Here is a 14,536-nt window from a genome sequence, read left to right on the forward strand (position 1 = left end):
AATTCTAAATTATAGAAAAAATATCATTTTATCTATTTTTTTTGTAATTTTCCAATTTTCAGTCCTTTATGTTTTAAAATTCCTATTTTAATTTGTTTTTTAATTGACCCGAAGGGGTCCTTCAAGCCAATAATGACCACGTTACGTTGATTTTACTTTTATGTTTTATAGTAGTTCTGAATCATAAATAATTATTTGTCCGAAACATTTAATAGGTATTAAGAAAACTGAATATTAAAAAGCATCACATGTTGTCCAAACAATTTAACAAACTTATATTTAAATATTCCGCCACTAAATTTCTCTCTTTCTATTCAAGAATCTTAGATTTTATTCAAACCACTGTAAACTAGAGCATGTGTAATTTGAGACAACATGCTGACACTTTATGAAACATTTATTACCTTTTGAGCTCACATTAAAGCAAATAATCATTTTTTTATTTTATGAAACATTTAATGACAACAATGATGGTTCTGGCCGAAAAAAGGGATGAAGTACTAATATTTACAGCAAAAAACAGAAGGTGACGCAATGGATGCTTCATAGCATATATTCATCAACAACCTTGTCACTCAAGTTCTCTGTTGTTTGTTTATTGAAGGTTGAATCAAACGATGACATGTCCTGTGCATAAAAATTAGAAACATTCAAACCCTCTATAAAGTAAATAGGGTTAACATGTTAAATAAATTAAGCAAAATCATTAATATTGGTAGACAACATGTATGTTAGATATGTAGCACAAGATTTTGGCTATAAGTTGTTTAATACATGTTAACTGTTTTGAACAAAAAAAATTCCAACGGTTTGAAATTGCTAGAAAATATAATAAAATTAACATTATGTCATCATTAATGATTCAGACAATTTATAATTCAATTATTCTTGATTTTATTATAAACTTTCTTAAATTAGTTTTTAACTTTATTAATTTAATATTTTTTAAACATTTTCATGTCATGGGTAATCTACAAATATAAATATGTATTCAAAATTTGACATGTAGAATTCAAATATTATATATTATTACTTTTTCATAATTCAATAAATAAAAAAATTCATAACTCACCTCATTTACACTCTAAATAAAGGTAATAGTATAATTCTATAGAAAATAAACACAATAATATTGTGATGAGTGGTTTCATATTCACATGATCAATAAGAAAAAAAACATACATGATCAAACATTTTTTTTCTTTTCATGAGTATTTTATCATAGAAAATAATAAATTAGAATACATGTTCAATAAATAAATAATAACTAAAAAACATACAATTACAAATGTTGATTAGTTTAAAATTAAAGTTATGGTAATTTGGTTATATATTATAAGTAGTTATTAGAATCATACGAAAAGATATCATGAAATGTATTAGTAACTAGTCACTTTGATTTAGAATTCATGTATGTTCTTAGTGGGGAGGAATTCAACTCATCATTACAGACTACTAAATCGTGCTTTGACTTTCCTAAAAAAATTGTGCTTTGACAAGGAGAAATGAACTTAAATGACTCAAGGCAAGTATTTTCTTTTTAAAAGTAAATACTTATTTTTTAAATTATATATATATATACCTTTAAATACTAGTTTTATATGTATTGTATATGTAATTAGATAAATATTTTACAGTCGATTCTAAATTTCTTATATTGAATGAAAAATATTTTTTTTTCAAAGACATATGTATATTTTTTATGAGAGACACTCTTTCTCTCGTTATTTAAGATAAATGTTGTACATGTTTAGTAGACTAATTATTATTATTATTATTATTTTAATTCTCATAGATTAAAAGGCTATTACTAACAGCTTTATGGATAAACATGAATATCATGCTTCATATTTTAATCATGGTACTTAAATGTTGGAATTTAATTTTTCAATAATTAATGTGAACTAATGTTATAAAATGATTATAGTTTTTTTTATCATTAATAAAATTTTATTTTACATGATAAAATTATATGAGTACGTTAAATTGTTAAATTATTAAATAAAGTGATATGAACAAATATTAATGGTAACTCATTATAAATAATGAAAACTTTTAGAGACTTTAGCGGAAAAAAAATCATAGAATCATTAACAATCATTATTGAAGAATGCTCAGATAAAAAATTGATAGTAGATTCAAACATTTATTTTAATATTTAATAATCAAGCATATATCTTTTAGATAAAAGAACTAAAAAGTAAAAATTGTTCAATTAAGATTATTTAAAGCTTAAATAATTTTTACTTTTAGAGTCTCTAGAAGAAAAAGGCCATATTAATTTAAGAGTTTGGATAACAATTATCCCTAAGGCATTAATTAAAGAAATAAAAGAAAAAATAATTATTATAAAAATAATATAACTTAAAAACAATTATGAAAAATATAATTGTACTTATTTTAATATATATTTTTTAATTCAGTAATTAACAGTAACGTATTTACTTTACTCTCTTACTATTATATTCTTGATAAACATGACTACATGTTTGATTTCATATTATTGGGGACGCATAAAAAACAAACAGATGGAAACTCTAGCACCGTTGCTTGCTTGTTCACGTGGGGAAGGATATGCTTTACTTTGCTCTGTTTCTTCGTTGTAATCTAGCATTGAAAAGACGGTTTAAGGTTAATTATTCATCCCAAACTGGGTCCCTGATGGCTGATTGTTCAGCACATTGCTATTTAAACAACGCCTTTGTTCTTCGTCTCTTCATGTTCTCGGACATTGCTTGAAGCTCAAGTCGAACTTGGAGACCTTGATCGAACTCCAAGGCCGTGTTTGGATTTTCGGGGAGATGATTAACTGTTTGGGCCTTTATCCTCTTATTTCTGCCCCTTCAACCATTGCCTGCACCACTCACGTAATTTCACTAACTTCAGTAAACTTTTTGACTCTGTTTTCTTGTTTCTACTCTCTAGATTTTTTATGCTGTTTTTCTTGGCACTGTTTTGATTTCATGCTAACCAGCATTTTGGTTCCTTTTAATTTTTTTCACCTCCTTAATAGAATAACCTTAACCCTAGATTTTTTTCACTGTTTCTTCTAGAATAACTAGTGCGTGAAATCATTAGCCAGAGATATAAATATAAAACATACCGTGTCTTTTATTATCTCAGATATTTCGTAGCGCCAAGTTGTTTTTCTAGGCTGTAGACTAATGGCTGAATCACTTACTATAGTAAGTTCTGAACAGCGAATTAAAATTACCGCAAACACCATCGCGTGTTTGTCAAAATCTAATGTGAATGACAGTGTGTTCATGTTCAAAGCTCTCGTGAGAGTTAGCTAAAATTTAAATATTGGTCTGCATAATTTAGATCTTTTCCACCACACCACCACTTGCTTTTGCTACATAATATATCCCTATCTTTTTTCATAATTTAAACTTTAGTGATTTGATTTGGGTTATCAGCTTCTAACTATTATGTGTTGATTGCTTTCATCTGTAATGCTTTAATCATGTATGATTTTCTGTTTTTTAATTTTGGCAGATTGTGAGAAGTAAGCAGTATCTTGCGACACAAAAGCCAGTAAATCTGGCTCTCGGCTATCGGAATCCACATGGATATGGGTTCAGTTTTGGATCGAGAAGATCAATACACGAGAGGGTATATTTGATTATGTTTCATGTCTCTTATTTAAACAATTAGGGTCAGTGTTTCTTGAGAAATTTCAATGCAAATATGCTGTCCTATGTCCTAACTGATATCCAGTGTCCTTTGGAGTACATGCATTTAAGAACGGTTTGTTGCTTCTGTCGGAATCAATTCTCTTGTATAAATTGTAGTTATAGTTCACTATGTTTGGTGGCAGTTCCTAAATGTGATTATGGAGCCCAAGTTGGTTTAAACATGAACATATCAAAAGTAACAGTTAATGAATTCAATGTGTATCATAGTGTGTTAAACTTCTCTCATTATTTCTACTCATCTCTTCCAGATGGAAAAGTGAATTAATTAAAATGGCATGAAAAATTTAGACTCTAGTCTGACAAATTTGCCACAATTTTTTTTAAATGAAAATTGGTATATCTGTTATCCACATATGCAAATAGGCTGCTTGTGGATAAGTTCTCTCAATGTTTTCCTACAATTAGGTGAGCTCTCATTTCAAGGGCATAGCTGTTATGACAGATGACAAATCAACAATGTCATCCACCGAGGAAGACTTAGAAAACATTGGCATCTTTCATATTGATCCATCCCTAAAGCCATATAAAGATCACTTCAAATATAGACTGAAGAGATATGTAGATCAGAAAAAGCTTATTGAAGAATATGAAGGAGGTCTTGAAGAATTTTCTCAAGGTGATTATGATTCTTGCCATTGTTTCATGTTTGTTTTTCTTTTCTATATATCTATGCATACAAAATAAGATAACTGCAAAGATATTGTGCACAACTGCAATCTATATATATGTACATGTAAAGTTGGGATATTACTCAACTAATATTTAATAGTGAGTGTCTATTGTGAACCCTGGAAAGAGAACTAAGAAATTGGTATGAACAAAGGAACCAAACAATTTTCTTGAGCAATTAAGATACGGACCATGGAAGAAAAAACTTTCGGGTTTTCTCCTTTACGAACTTTCTAATTCTCTGCATGAATCCCTACATCTTTATTTCTCCATATTTATCTAACTTATATCCCCTTTTAACTAACTAATTAATCAATTTAACTGTGCCTAACCACTTTTCCCATCTGTCATAACAGTGTCCATGATGGTAGGTAAGTCAGTAAATTTTCTAGCACACACAAGCAAACATAAAATAATGTAAATTTGTGTGAACACAATCAATTGATTATGTTGGAGATATCATCCTACTTCAAATTAGTAGCTGTGTTTGCGTTGTATCCCTGTCAGACCTCTACCAGACACTTCACAGATATTTCAAGTACTCCTAGTTGCATTATATAATTTTATACTTATATTTGTTGAACTTTTACACCGAAGCAGATGGGAATATCAGAATTACTAGATAAACTATAGCATTTTATGATTTCTACAATGAGTTATGCTTGCTTTTTAAATATTCTCTTTTTTGATTTGAGCCTTGTGTTTTATGTTAATTTTGTAGTTTAAACTATTTTTTTTATGTTGTATTATAGTTGTGTCATGTCTATCAATTTTTAAAATTTGTTGTATCACCCTGTCCATGTCATATCTTATCCATCTTGTATCATATCCGTGCTTCAACTGGATTGATTTCTATTAAAATGCCTCACTAATTTGTTAGATTGATTCTAGTGACAGTTTTAATATAATATTTCCTTTTCTTTTCCCTTCTCCTTTCTCTCTCAGGTTATTTGAAATTTGGATTTAACAGAGAAGAAGGTGGTATTGTTTACTGTGAGTGGGCACCTGCTGCACAGTAAGTTATATATTTGTCAAGTTTATTTGTCATTGTTTTATTTAGTATTCTTTTCATATTTTATATTTCTTTCAATGCAGGGAAGCACAAATTATTGGAGACTTTAATGGATGGGATGGTTCCAACCACCAGATGGAAAAAAATCAGTTTGGTGTTTGGAGTATTAGGATCCCTGATACTGATGGAAATTCTGCCATACCACACAATTCAAGAGTGAAGTTTAGATTTAGACACGGGGATGGAGTTTGGGTTGATCGCATCCCTGCTTGGATCAAATATGCCACTGTTGATCCTACCAGATTTGCCGCACCATATGATGGTGTCTACTGGGATCCACCACTTTCAGAGAGGTCCCATTATTCACCTATTGAATATCTGTTGTCATGTTATCTTTTTAAAAAAAATTAAGCATTGCATCTGAAGGATCAATACTAAAAGGGACTTTGATGTATGCCACATATTAACTGAATTTCAAATCATGTGAATAATTTCTTGGTTTTTGAAATTCAATTTTTTTATAGCTTTCAAGTGAATTACAATTAGTTTAAAAGTTTGGATCAAAATGTATGTAATTATTTCAGTTGGATTATAAATGAATTCTCATCTTTGAGGCACATGAAATGCAAATGTAACATGATATATGATTTATTATAATATAAATTTAATGTTTTTTTCTCTAATGAATTCTACCAAAATCCCATCAAATGTCATTATTTGAAATTGTCACATCAAATCATGATTGATCAATCAACTAATACCGATTTCAAATGTGTTATGATAGAATCCATGTGCCAATGAAAGGAGTTCCACTTTTTTTATATTTCATACACTCTGGCATGTCATATTCCTCTTTTCTGTCTGGCCATTAAAAAATAAAAGAACTTTTTGTTCAGGTTTAGTTTGCAAGAGAAAGAGGAAAGTGTGTTTTGGATTTAACAGTTGAAAATTGGTTAACTAGATCAAGTGATTCTTCCATTCTTTAATACATTTGTTATCTATATTTTCCTCACACTTGGCTCTTGATTATGTTCAGATGAAATTATTCACCTTTTTTGTTCTGCAGGTATCAGTTTAAATATCCTCGTCCACCAAAGCCAAAGGCCCCGCGGATATATGAGGCTCATGTGGGGATGAGTAGCTTTGAACCCCGCATAAACTCTTACAGGGAATTTGCAGATGAGATTTTGCCCCGTATTCGGGCAAATAACTATAATACAGTCCAGCTGATGGCTGTGATGGAGCATTCTTATTATGCATCATTTGGATATCATGTAACAAATTTTTTCGCTGTGAGCAGTAGATCTGGAACCCCTGAAGATCTTAAATATCTGATAGATAAGGCCCATAGCCTAGGTTTGCAGGTTTTGATGGATGTTATCCATAGTCATGCTAGTAATAATGTTACTGATGGACTCAATGGCTTTGATGTTGGCCAAACCTCACAAGATTCTTACTTCCATACTGGAGATAGAGGCTATCATAAATTGTGGGACAGTAGACTCTTCAACTATGCTAACTGGGAAGTTCTTCGTTTCCTTTTATCAAATTTAAGGTGGTGGCTTGAAGAGTTTAAATTTGATGGATTTCGATTTGATGGAGTAACATCAATGCTGTATCATCACCATGGAATCAACATTGCATTTACAGGGGATTATAATGAATATTTTAGTGAAGCAACAGATGTGGATGCTGTTGTCTATCTGATGCTGGCTAATTGTCTGATCCATAGTATTTTGCCAGATGCAACTGTCATTGCTGAAGATGTTTCTGGCATGCCTGGACTTGGTCAACCAGTTTCTGATGGTGGAATTGGTTTTGACTATCGTCTAGCCATGGCAATCCCTGATAAATGGATTGATTACTTGAAGAACAAGAACGACTATGCATGGTCAATGAAGGAAATCTCTTGGAGTTTGACAAATAGGAGATACACTGAGAAATGTGTTTCCTATGCTGAAAGCCATGATCAGGTATTAGCTTTGCCATTGTATATTCAGTTATCTTTGTGATAGAAATACTAAGAATTTAGGCAAAATTAAATTTGTAAACAGCAAAATGATGGAAACTGGAGGGGACACATTGTTTTTTAACTCCACTCCTATCAATGTCATTTAATTTTTGCCTTGGGCAGGCCATTGTTGGAGACAAGACTGTTGCATTTCTCCTAATGGATGAAGAAATGTATTCTGGCATGTCTAGCTTGGTTGATGCTTCTCCTATTGTTGAGAGAGGGATTGCTCTTCAGAAGGTCATTAATCTGATCATAAAGATCACTGCACCACATCATTCATATAGAAATTGGATTGCAAAGCTTCTAATGTAATACATAATCATTGTTGCTTCCTTGGAGTCATTGTTATCTCAATCTTTTGCAGATGATACACTTCATAACAATGGCATTAGGTGGAGAGGGCTACCTTAATTTCATGGGCAATGAGGTATGTATACTGCTTCACTCTTCTTCCCACAAAACTGCTGTTCGCTGTGTTATTGTAGGTGCAGCTAATCATGATTTTTTTATTAAATATAATGTAAATTTTTTGTAAGTAGCATCCCACTCTTGCTACTATAGTTGTATATCATGTATAAATTTTGTTAAGTTATATTCATGAGGCCATTTTTAGTTTGGCCATCCAGAGTGGATTGATTTCCCAAGAGAAGGCAATGGATGGAGTTATGAGAAGTGCAGGCGTCAGTGGAATCTGGTGGATACAGATCACTTGAGATATAAGGTAATATTGTTTATTTATTTATTTGTGTTTGGTGTTAGTCTTTTGTGGGGGTTGGGGGTGGGTTATAGTTCCCATATGTATCAACTCAACAGTAACACAACATTGATATCTCTTTTGTGAATTCATTTCTGGGACTTTTCGGAAAGTTCAATTATTTTTAACATCAACGGAATCCTTGAATTGCTATGCTTGGATGAAGCAAGTTTATTTTTAAACATTAACCACATTTAACATTTGAATCCTCAATTTCTCATCAACTTCAGAAATTCATAATCAAAATGGATTGTTACAAATGGAATATCTGTGCTAGCTTTATGTTAAGATGATATGCTAGGGCTGAAGCTGGTTATTTTCAGATCTTTATTTTCCTCAGAATAATGTGGTAAAACATGGGCACTGTAATTCGGCTTATTTTTGTGTGATGCAGAAGGCAACTATGCAATCTTATTTGTGGAGCCCCTTTTTTTTCCTTTCTGCAGAACTCTTTATTATCTTTTCCTCTAGCAGTGTGTTGCTTGTCTGAGATATATGTTATAATTTTGTTTTTGGATGTGCAGTTCATGAATGCATTTGACAGAGCAATGAACTTGCTTGATGATAAATTCTCATTCCTTGCATCAACAAAACAGATTGTGAGCAGTGCAGATGATGATGACAAGGTGAATATGCCCCCAAATGATTGTACTATACTCATTCATAATTTGATGTTTTTTGCCACTTGCTATTCAATTAAGAGTTTGTCTTGTATCAAGATTGATTAAAATAGAACTGCTTTCAAGTTTCAAGAAAATATACAATAGGTGTTGTGACCATAATGTGAAGAGGATATTTCTCAAACACGAGTGATTGGAGAAGATAAAACCGTTAACAAGCCATTGTCTACTCAGAGACTTTGAGTTAATGTCATGCGTAACTGATTGCTATTTTAGAATTAACTGCCTAATAGTTTTTTCTTTTATAGGTTATAGTCTTTGAGCGAGGAGATCTGATATTTGTATTCAATTTTCATCCAGAGAATACATATGAAGGGTATGCAATATATGTTCATTTTTCATCTGTGTTTAGGGATATTAATTGCAACAAATTGTGTATTTTGTTGGCAAATTTTAAGAATATTACTGTAGTAATTACTGTTAACCACAAATAATTTGGCTGAAATGTTGAATATGCAGGTATAAAGTTGGATGTGACTTACCTGGAAAGTATAGAGTTGCATTGGATAGTGATGCTTGGGAATTTGGAGGACGTGGAAGAGTAAGCCCTAATCTCTCTGCGGTAAACATGAGTATAATCAGGGAAGAAACTACTGTCAGCCCAAGGGGGATGCCACTCTATCGTCCCCAATTTTTTTTTGAAATTGCAATAGCTTCCCTTAAGTTTTTATTTTTAATAAATATAAACTGTTAAAATTTTATTTTACCTCCCAAACCTTCTATTCTGCTTGAGTCTAATGATTTATTACAGGCCAATTGGTACTTGTGAGCAGCAGTGAGATTAGGGTGTGTGTGGATGAGGTTGGATAATAACTAAGGAGAAAAAAGTGGAACCAACACTATGAGATCATATAAACTGTTCTGATTTTCCCCTGTAAGTGGTAGTGAAAAACGAAGTGGCTGTGAGAGGTGAAGAGTGAAGAATGGGAGGGGGGCAACTGACACATGACTTTGATTTTTAGAGTTCAACTCAGTTGCTATAATTCAGCGGTTCTTGAATATTATGTGTTCCTTGTCAATTTTTCATGCTGGGCCGAGATTGACCATTTTCCACTCCTAGGTGGGGCATGATGTAGACCACTTCACATCCCCAGAAGGCATACCAGGAGTCCCTGAAACAAATTTTAATAATCGCCCCAATTCATTCAAGGTCCTCTCCCCTGCTCGTACTTGTGTGGTATGTTTATCTGATGCCCTCTAATTTTTATTTATTTTTATATAAATTGTCCTCTTTTATCTGGTTTATTTACACAATTTTTTTTATAGACAAATGTTAGTTATTAATATGTTAGTTTTTGTTAGCTGGGGGGATTCAAACCCACAACCTCTCCCCCCCTTCCCTTCTCCCTTAACCACCAAGCCAACTGTGTAAGCTCAGTGTGGTTTATTAACATGATTTTATGCTTTTTTTGTTAAGTACATTTGAGCTGCAAAGTTAGCTTTCCATTTGTGCTTTCCCTACAAAGATGTGAATTGCTAATTTAGTTTGGCTGGAAAGTCGAAAATAATAAGATGAATGATTATGAAAGGCATATGTGAATTGAATCTCTATTCTGTCTGTGGTTGATTTGTTATATTTCAAAATTAAGTTTGAGCTGCCATGTTAAAGTTTTTCGTTTGCTCTTCCCTTAAAATGCCAATTGCTAATTCAATTTGAAAATTTTCAAAGGCATATTATAGAGTGGAAGAAAGTCAAGAAGACGACGATAATAACAGTTTGGTTGGGGTAGAAGAGACTTCTGCTGCAGCAGATGTTGCAAAAATTCCTGATGAATCCGCTTCTACAGAAAGTGAAGATATCAAATTGGATGGGGTGAAAGAGACATTAGCTGCAGCAGATGTTGCAAAAATTCCTGATGAATCTGCCCCTTTAGAAAGTGAAGATAGCAATTTGGATGTGGTGAAAGAGCCGTTAGCTGCAGCAAATGCTGAAGTTACAAAAATTTCTGGTGAATTGGTTTCTGTAGAAACTGAAGGTATCAATTTGGATAAGTTGGAAGAGACAATAGTAGCAGCTTCTGTTGAAAGTGAGGTAGTTCGAGACAAACCAGAAGATGCAGCCAACTGAGAATCTTTTTTCCTTGTGAATATTAAGTGTTTTCTTGGCTTCAAGAGCATGAAAATCCAGCTGGTGGATAGGCAGGCTTTTGGATATCGTTGAATAAATTTTGGATAAATGTTCGTCAAATTATCGTCGTGTATGTATATTATACATATTATCTAGAAGATGCAGACAACTGAAAATCTTTTTTAGTTGCGAATATTTATCATATTATCTGGAACATTGTCATATAATAGTATCCAATCCCCCCTGCAAAAAATAAATAGAAAATGCGCTAAATTTGTAAGGTTTAAAAGGGGGAAACAAACAGCATTTTATTCGTTCGTTTGAGATCGGTACTAAACAATGCATTAAAGTAAAATGATAACGCTCTAACTCTCCAATAATCATGATTTACCTGAAATGCCATTCTGTCGATTAATCACAATTTACTTATGACTCCAAAATTTGTTTTTAATATTTTTTTTTATTAAAAGTACTTTGCAAATCTCAGTCAAGCAGAAAAAGAGTAATTTATAAATTGTTAAATAAATAAATCAAACAATCGAATCAAATATACCCGACAAATGATGGATGTAAAATTAATGGTAAGTAAAATTAACAAACTATAACCAAAAAAGAGAAAAAGATTCAACCACAAACATCAAATTAAATCGAGTTCTCAATCTTCCCCTCCCAAAAAACATTAAAATCCTATTACATTTAGGTCCTTCTTGCTCTTGTTGTTCCCATCTTTTTCTCTCTGGCCACAGCAGATTTGCCAAATTTTGAGTACACTTATGGGGCATGAAAGGTGAAAGAAAGCAAAAATTTGAGACCAGTACACTACTAAACAGACTTCAAGTTCTTGGATATGAATTTTGAAAAATTGACCAGAAATGTCATTCTGTCGATTGATCATGATTTACTCATGACTCAAAATTTCGTTTTTAATATTTTTATTAAAGTAATTTGCAATTCCAGTCAAGCAGAAAAAGAGTAATTTGTAAATTGTTAAATAAATCAAACCATTGAATCAAATATAGCCAGAGAAAAAATAAATGCTAACATATAATGGATGCATTTACTATCATATGTGAATCACAAAGATGATTTCAAATGAACTGTAACGATCCATTGAAATGTAAGTAAAATGACCAAACTATAAACCAAAATAGAGAACAAGATTCAACCCTAAACATCAAATTAAATCGAGTTCTCAATATCTCCCCCTTCCCCCCAAAAAATAAATCAAAATACTATTAGGTTTAGATCCTTCTTCCTCTTGTTCCCATCTTCTTCTCTCCAGCAACAACAGATTTGTCAAATTTTGCAGCAAGAGGAGGTTTCTTATTTTCCTTAGTCATGCTTCTGAGCATGTACCTTGGTGTTCCACTCACCCCAGAAGAGTAAGCCGCAGAGATAGATTTCCTCAAAGTTCCCATTTTTCTGACACTAGTCTTTTTTCCAGATTCCATGGTAACCCCAAGAGAGCGAACGGGCTTAGCCTTACCTTCATCAACAGCAGTTACTCCTTTCTTTCTCATGAGCCTTTCGTTCCTTCTAGCGGAATACTCGTCATAGAATCTCCCTCTCTCGAACAGAACACTTGAATTCGTGGCAGCTTTCTCCGAATTCACTTTGCTGAATTCGTCACGAACCATCTTGGTCAGAGCCCATAACTCGCACGAAATGGTACGGTATTCGGGTCGAATGTTCGGGGAGAGAACCGGTTTCTGAGATTTGGTCAAGGAACCTGTTTCAAAAACACAAAGATAAATAAAAAAGAAAAAAAAGAGATTAGGGCTTGAAGAAGAAGAATGAACCTGGTGGCGTTTGAAGAGCAATAGAGTTTGATGAATGAGCAGCATGAGAGGGTCGAAGGCGAATTGGAGATCTGGGCAACGGAGGCTTGTACACGGATTTAATGGTTGATGCGGAGTACATGATTGATGATTGTTGGTTGAGAGAGAGAGAGAGAGTCAAACAGAGTACGCTAATGTTGTGTTGTGGGAATAGTGGTGAGCCGTGTTGTGAGAACAGTAGTGAGTCTTGTGTTGTGGCTGTTACTGTTGCTTTTTTTTTTTTTGAAGAAGGGAATGGGTTTGAATTGAGGAGCGGTTTGCGTTTACAACGGTCATATTTTGGATCTACGGCTCACACGCATTCTGCATTTGGAACGGTGAATATCTTTACCAGATTCTCTATTTTACTTTCCATAAATACGGTCTCCCATTCCTTTTCTTTTTCCTATACATTTATTATTCTCTCCATTCCTAAATTATAAGACAAATTTTTAAATTTTTTTTTATAAGTTTTTTTTTTAATTATCCTCTTCATTAATTATTTCTTTTTTTAAACAGGATACCATTAATTATTTTTTCATAAATAATAAATGATATAAATTGTCTTTTTTTCATTTATGATATTTAGAGAATTCAAGAGTTTAGTTTTAAAAATTATTATTAATTTTTTTTCAATTTTTAGGTATTTTATCATTACATGTCACAAAAAAAGTTAGAAAAAATAAACAATCTTGTTTTATTATAATTATGATTAGTAAACTCTCTCATTAACTAACTCATACAAGTTTATAAATACACTTTTCATATTGTCATATGTGAGTTGACTCTTGAGTAGATTTTAACTAAATTTTATAAACTCTAAACTTTATGATTTATTTTGTTTTATTATATTGTTAAAATGTTTAATTAATATGTTATTTATAAATGTTTTGTTATTATTTTTATATAAAATAAACTCTTACGAGTATGCTAGTTGAGTTCAAAAGTTGAGTTTATGAAACTTTCACGAATCTAAATTCTCGAGTTTGATAACCTTAATTATAACGTTATCATAAAATATATAAAAATAAAAAAATTGACTAATAAAATTCATAAAATGATAAAAATTTGATAATAAAATTTGTAATCTAACCAAATTAATACTATAGTATTGTTTTTCTCCATCCATAGATTAATCGTTTTAAGAATAATTTTGAAAAGTATTATAAATACAGACAAATTAAATGGCATTGACTATTTTTCTCAATACATTTATTGTTATTATTAACTATTTTTTTTTGCTTGAATATAAGACACTTTTTTAAAAAAATTGTCTATTTTTATAAGATTTTTTAATTATCCTTTGCACTAATAATTTTTTTTATAAAATCCTAATTATTTTAGTTCATAAATAATAAACTTTATGAATTGATTTTTTTTCTCTCTTTGACTATAGATTTGGAGAATTGAATAATTTAGTTTTGAAATTTCATACTCCACTACTATTTTTCTCTATCCATCGATTAATTATTTTAAGGATAATTTTAGAAAAATAATATAATTACCGATATATTTAATTTTATAAGCTAAATTAATCAAAAAAATTTAATGGTGTATGAATTAATTATAAATGTTTTATATTTAGAAGCGCATGAAATATTAATTATCAATTACTGATTATTATTATGATTAATGCTTTGGATGTTTTTTCTTCTTATTTGTTTTACTTCCTTCCTTTGATTCATTGGGGTGGGTTTGTTTTGGCTTTTGATCTGCAGAGTGTTTGCGCATGCCTTCTTCTGTTAATCATGATCTTTGGTATTAATTTGTTTTTTAAATGGCAGAATCTTTTGTGTTTGAAGTTTCACTTTGTAAAACGAAGAC

The 14,536-nt window shown here is 31.5% G+C and overlaps 2 protein-coding genes across 2 annotated transcripts; one reads left to right on the top strand and one right to left on the bottom strand.

Moving 5' to 3' along the window:
- The first annotated feature begins 2,519 nt into the window (after positions 1-2,519).
- Positions 2,520-11,122, top strand: LOC114408512 (1,4-alpha-glucan-branching enzyme 1, chloroplastic/amyloplastic-like). Its single transcript, XM_028371587.1, has 14 exons — positions 2,520-2,867; positions 3,499-3,615; positions 4,104-4,314; positions 5,313-5,382; positions 5,463-5,732; positions 6,446-7,352; positions 7,514-7,630; positions 7,758-7,820; positions 8,007-8,114; positions 8,672-8,773; positions 9,076-9,143; positions 9,287-9,368; positions 9,888-10,004; positions 10,497-11,122. The coding sequence occupies exons 1-14, from the start codon at positions 2,802-2,804 to the stop codon at positions 10,893-10,895; spliced, it is 2,697 nt and encodes an 898-aa protein (XP_028227388.1). The 5' UTR covers positions 2,520-2,801; the 3' UTR covers positions 10,896-11,122.
- Positions 11,123-11,913: 791 nt separating this feature from the next.
- Positions 11,914-12,953, bottom strand: LOC114408513. Its single transcript, XM_028371588.1, has 2 exons — positions 12,695-12,953; positions 11,914-12,624 (listed from the first exon to the last, which is right to left on the bottom strand). The coding sequence occupies exons 1-2, from the start codon at positions 12,813-12,815 to the stop codon at positions 12,137-12,139; spliced, it is 609 nt and encodes a 202-aa protein (XP_028227389.1). The 5' UTR covers positions 12,816-12,953; the 3' UTR covers positions 11,914-12,136.
- Between the last annotated feature and the right edge of the window lie 1,583 nt (positions 12,954-14,536).

Source organism: Glycine soja, chromosome 4, assembly GCF_004193775.1.
Source record: "Glycine soja cultivar W05 chromosome 4, ASM419377v2, whole genome shotgun sequence".
NCBI lineage: Eukaryota > Viridiplantae > Streptophyta > Magnoliopsida > Fabales > Fabaceae > Glycine > Glycine soja.

Coding starts and splice junctions, on each gene's coding strand:
- LOC114408512 (XM_028371587.1), top strand. CDS start 2,802: ATGATTAACTGTTTGGGCCTTTATCCTCTTATTTCTGCCCCTTCAACC. Junction 4,315..5,312: donor TCTTGAAGAATTTTCTCAAG/GTGATTATGATT, acceptor TTTCTCTCTCAG/GTTATTTGAAATTTGGATTT. Junction 9,144..9,286: donor CCAGAGAATACATATGAAGG/GTATGCAATATA, acceptor TTGAATATGCAG/GTATAAAGTTGGATGTGACT.
- LOC114408513 (XM_028371588.1), bottom strand. CDS start 12,815: ATGTACTCCGCATCAACCATTAAATCCGTGTACAAGCCTCCGTTGCCC. Junction 12,625..12,694: donor TGCTCTTCAAACGCCACCAG/GTTCATTCTTCT, acceptor TTTTTGAAACAG/GTTCCTTGACCAAATCTCAG.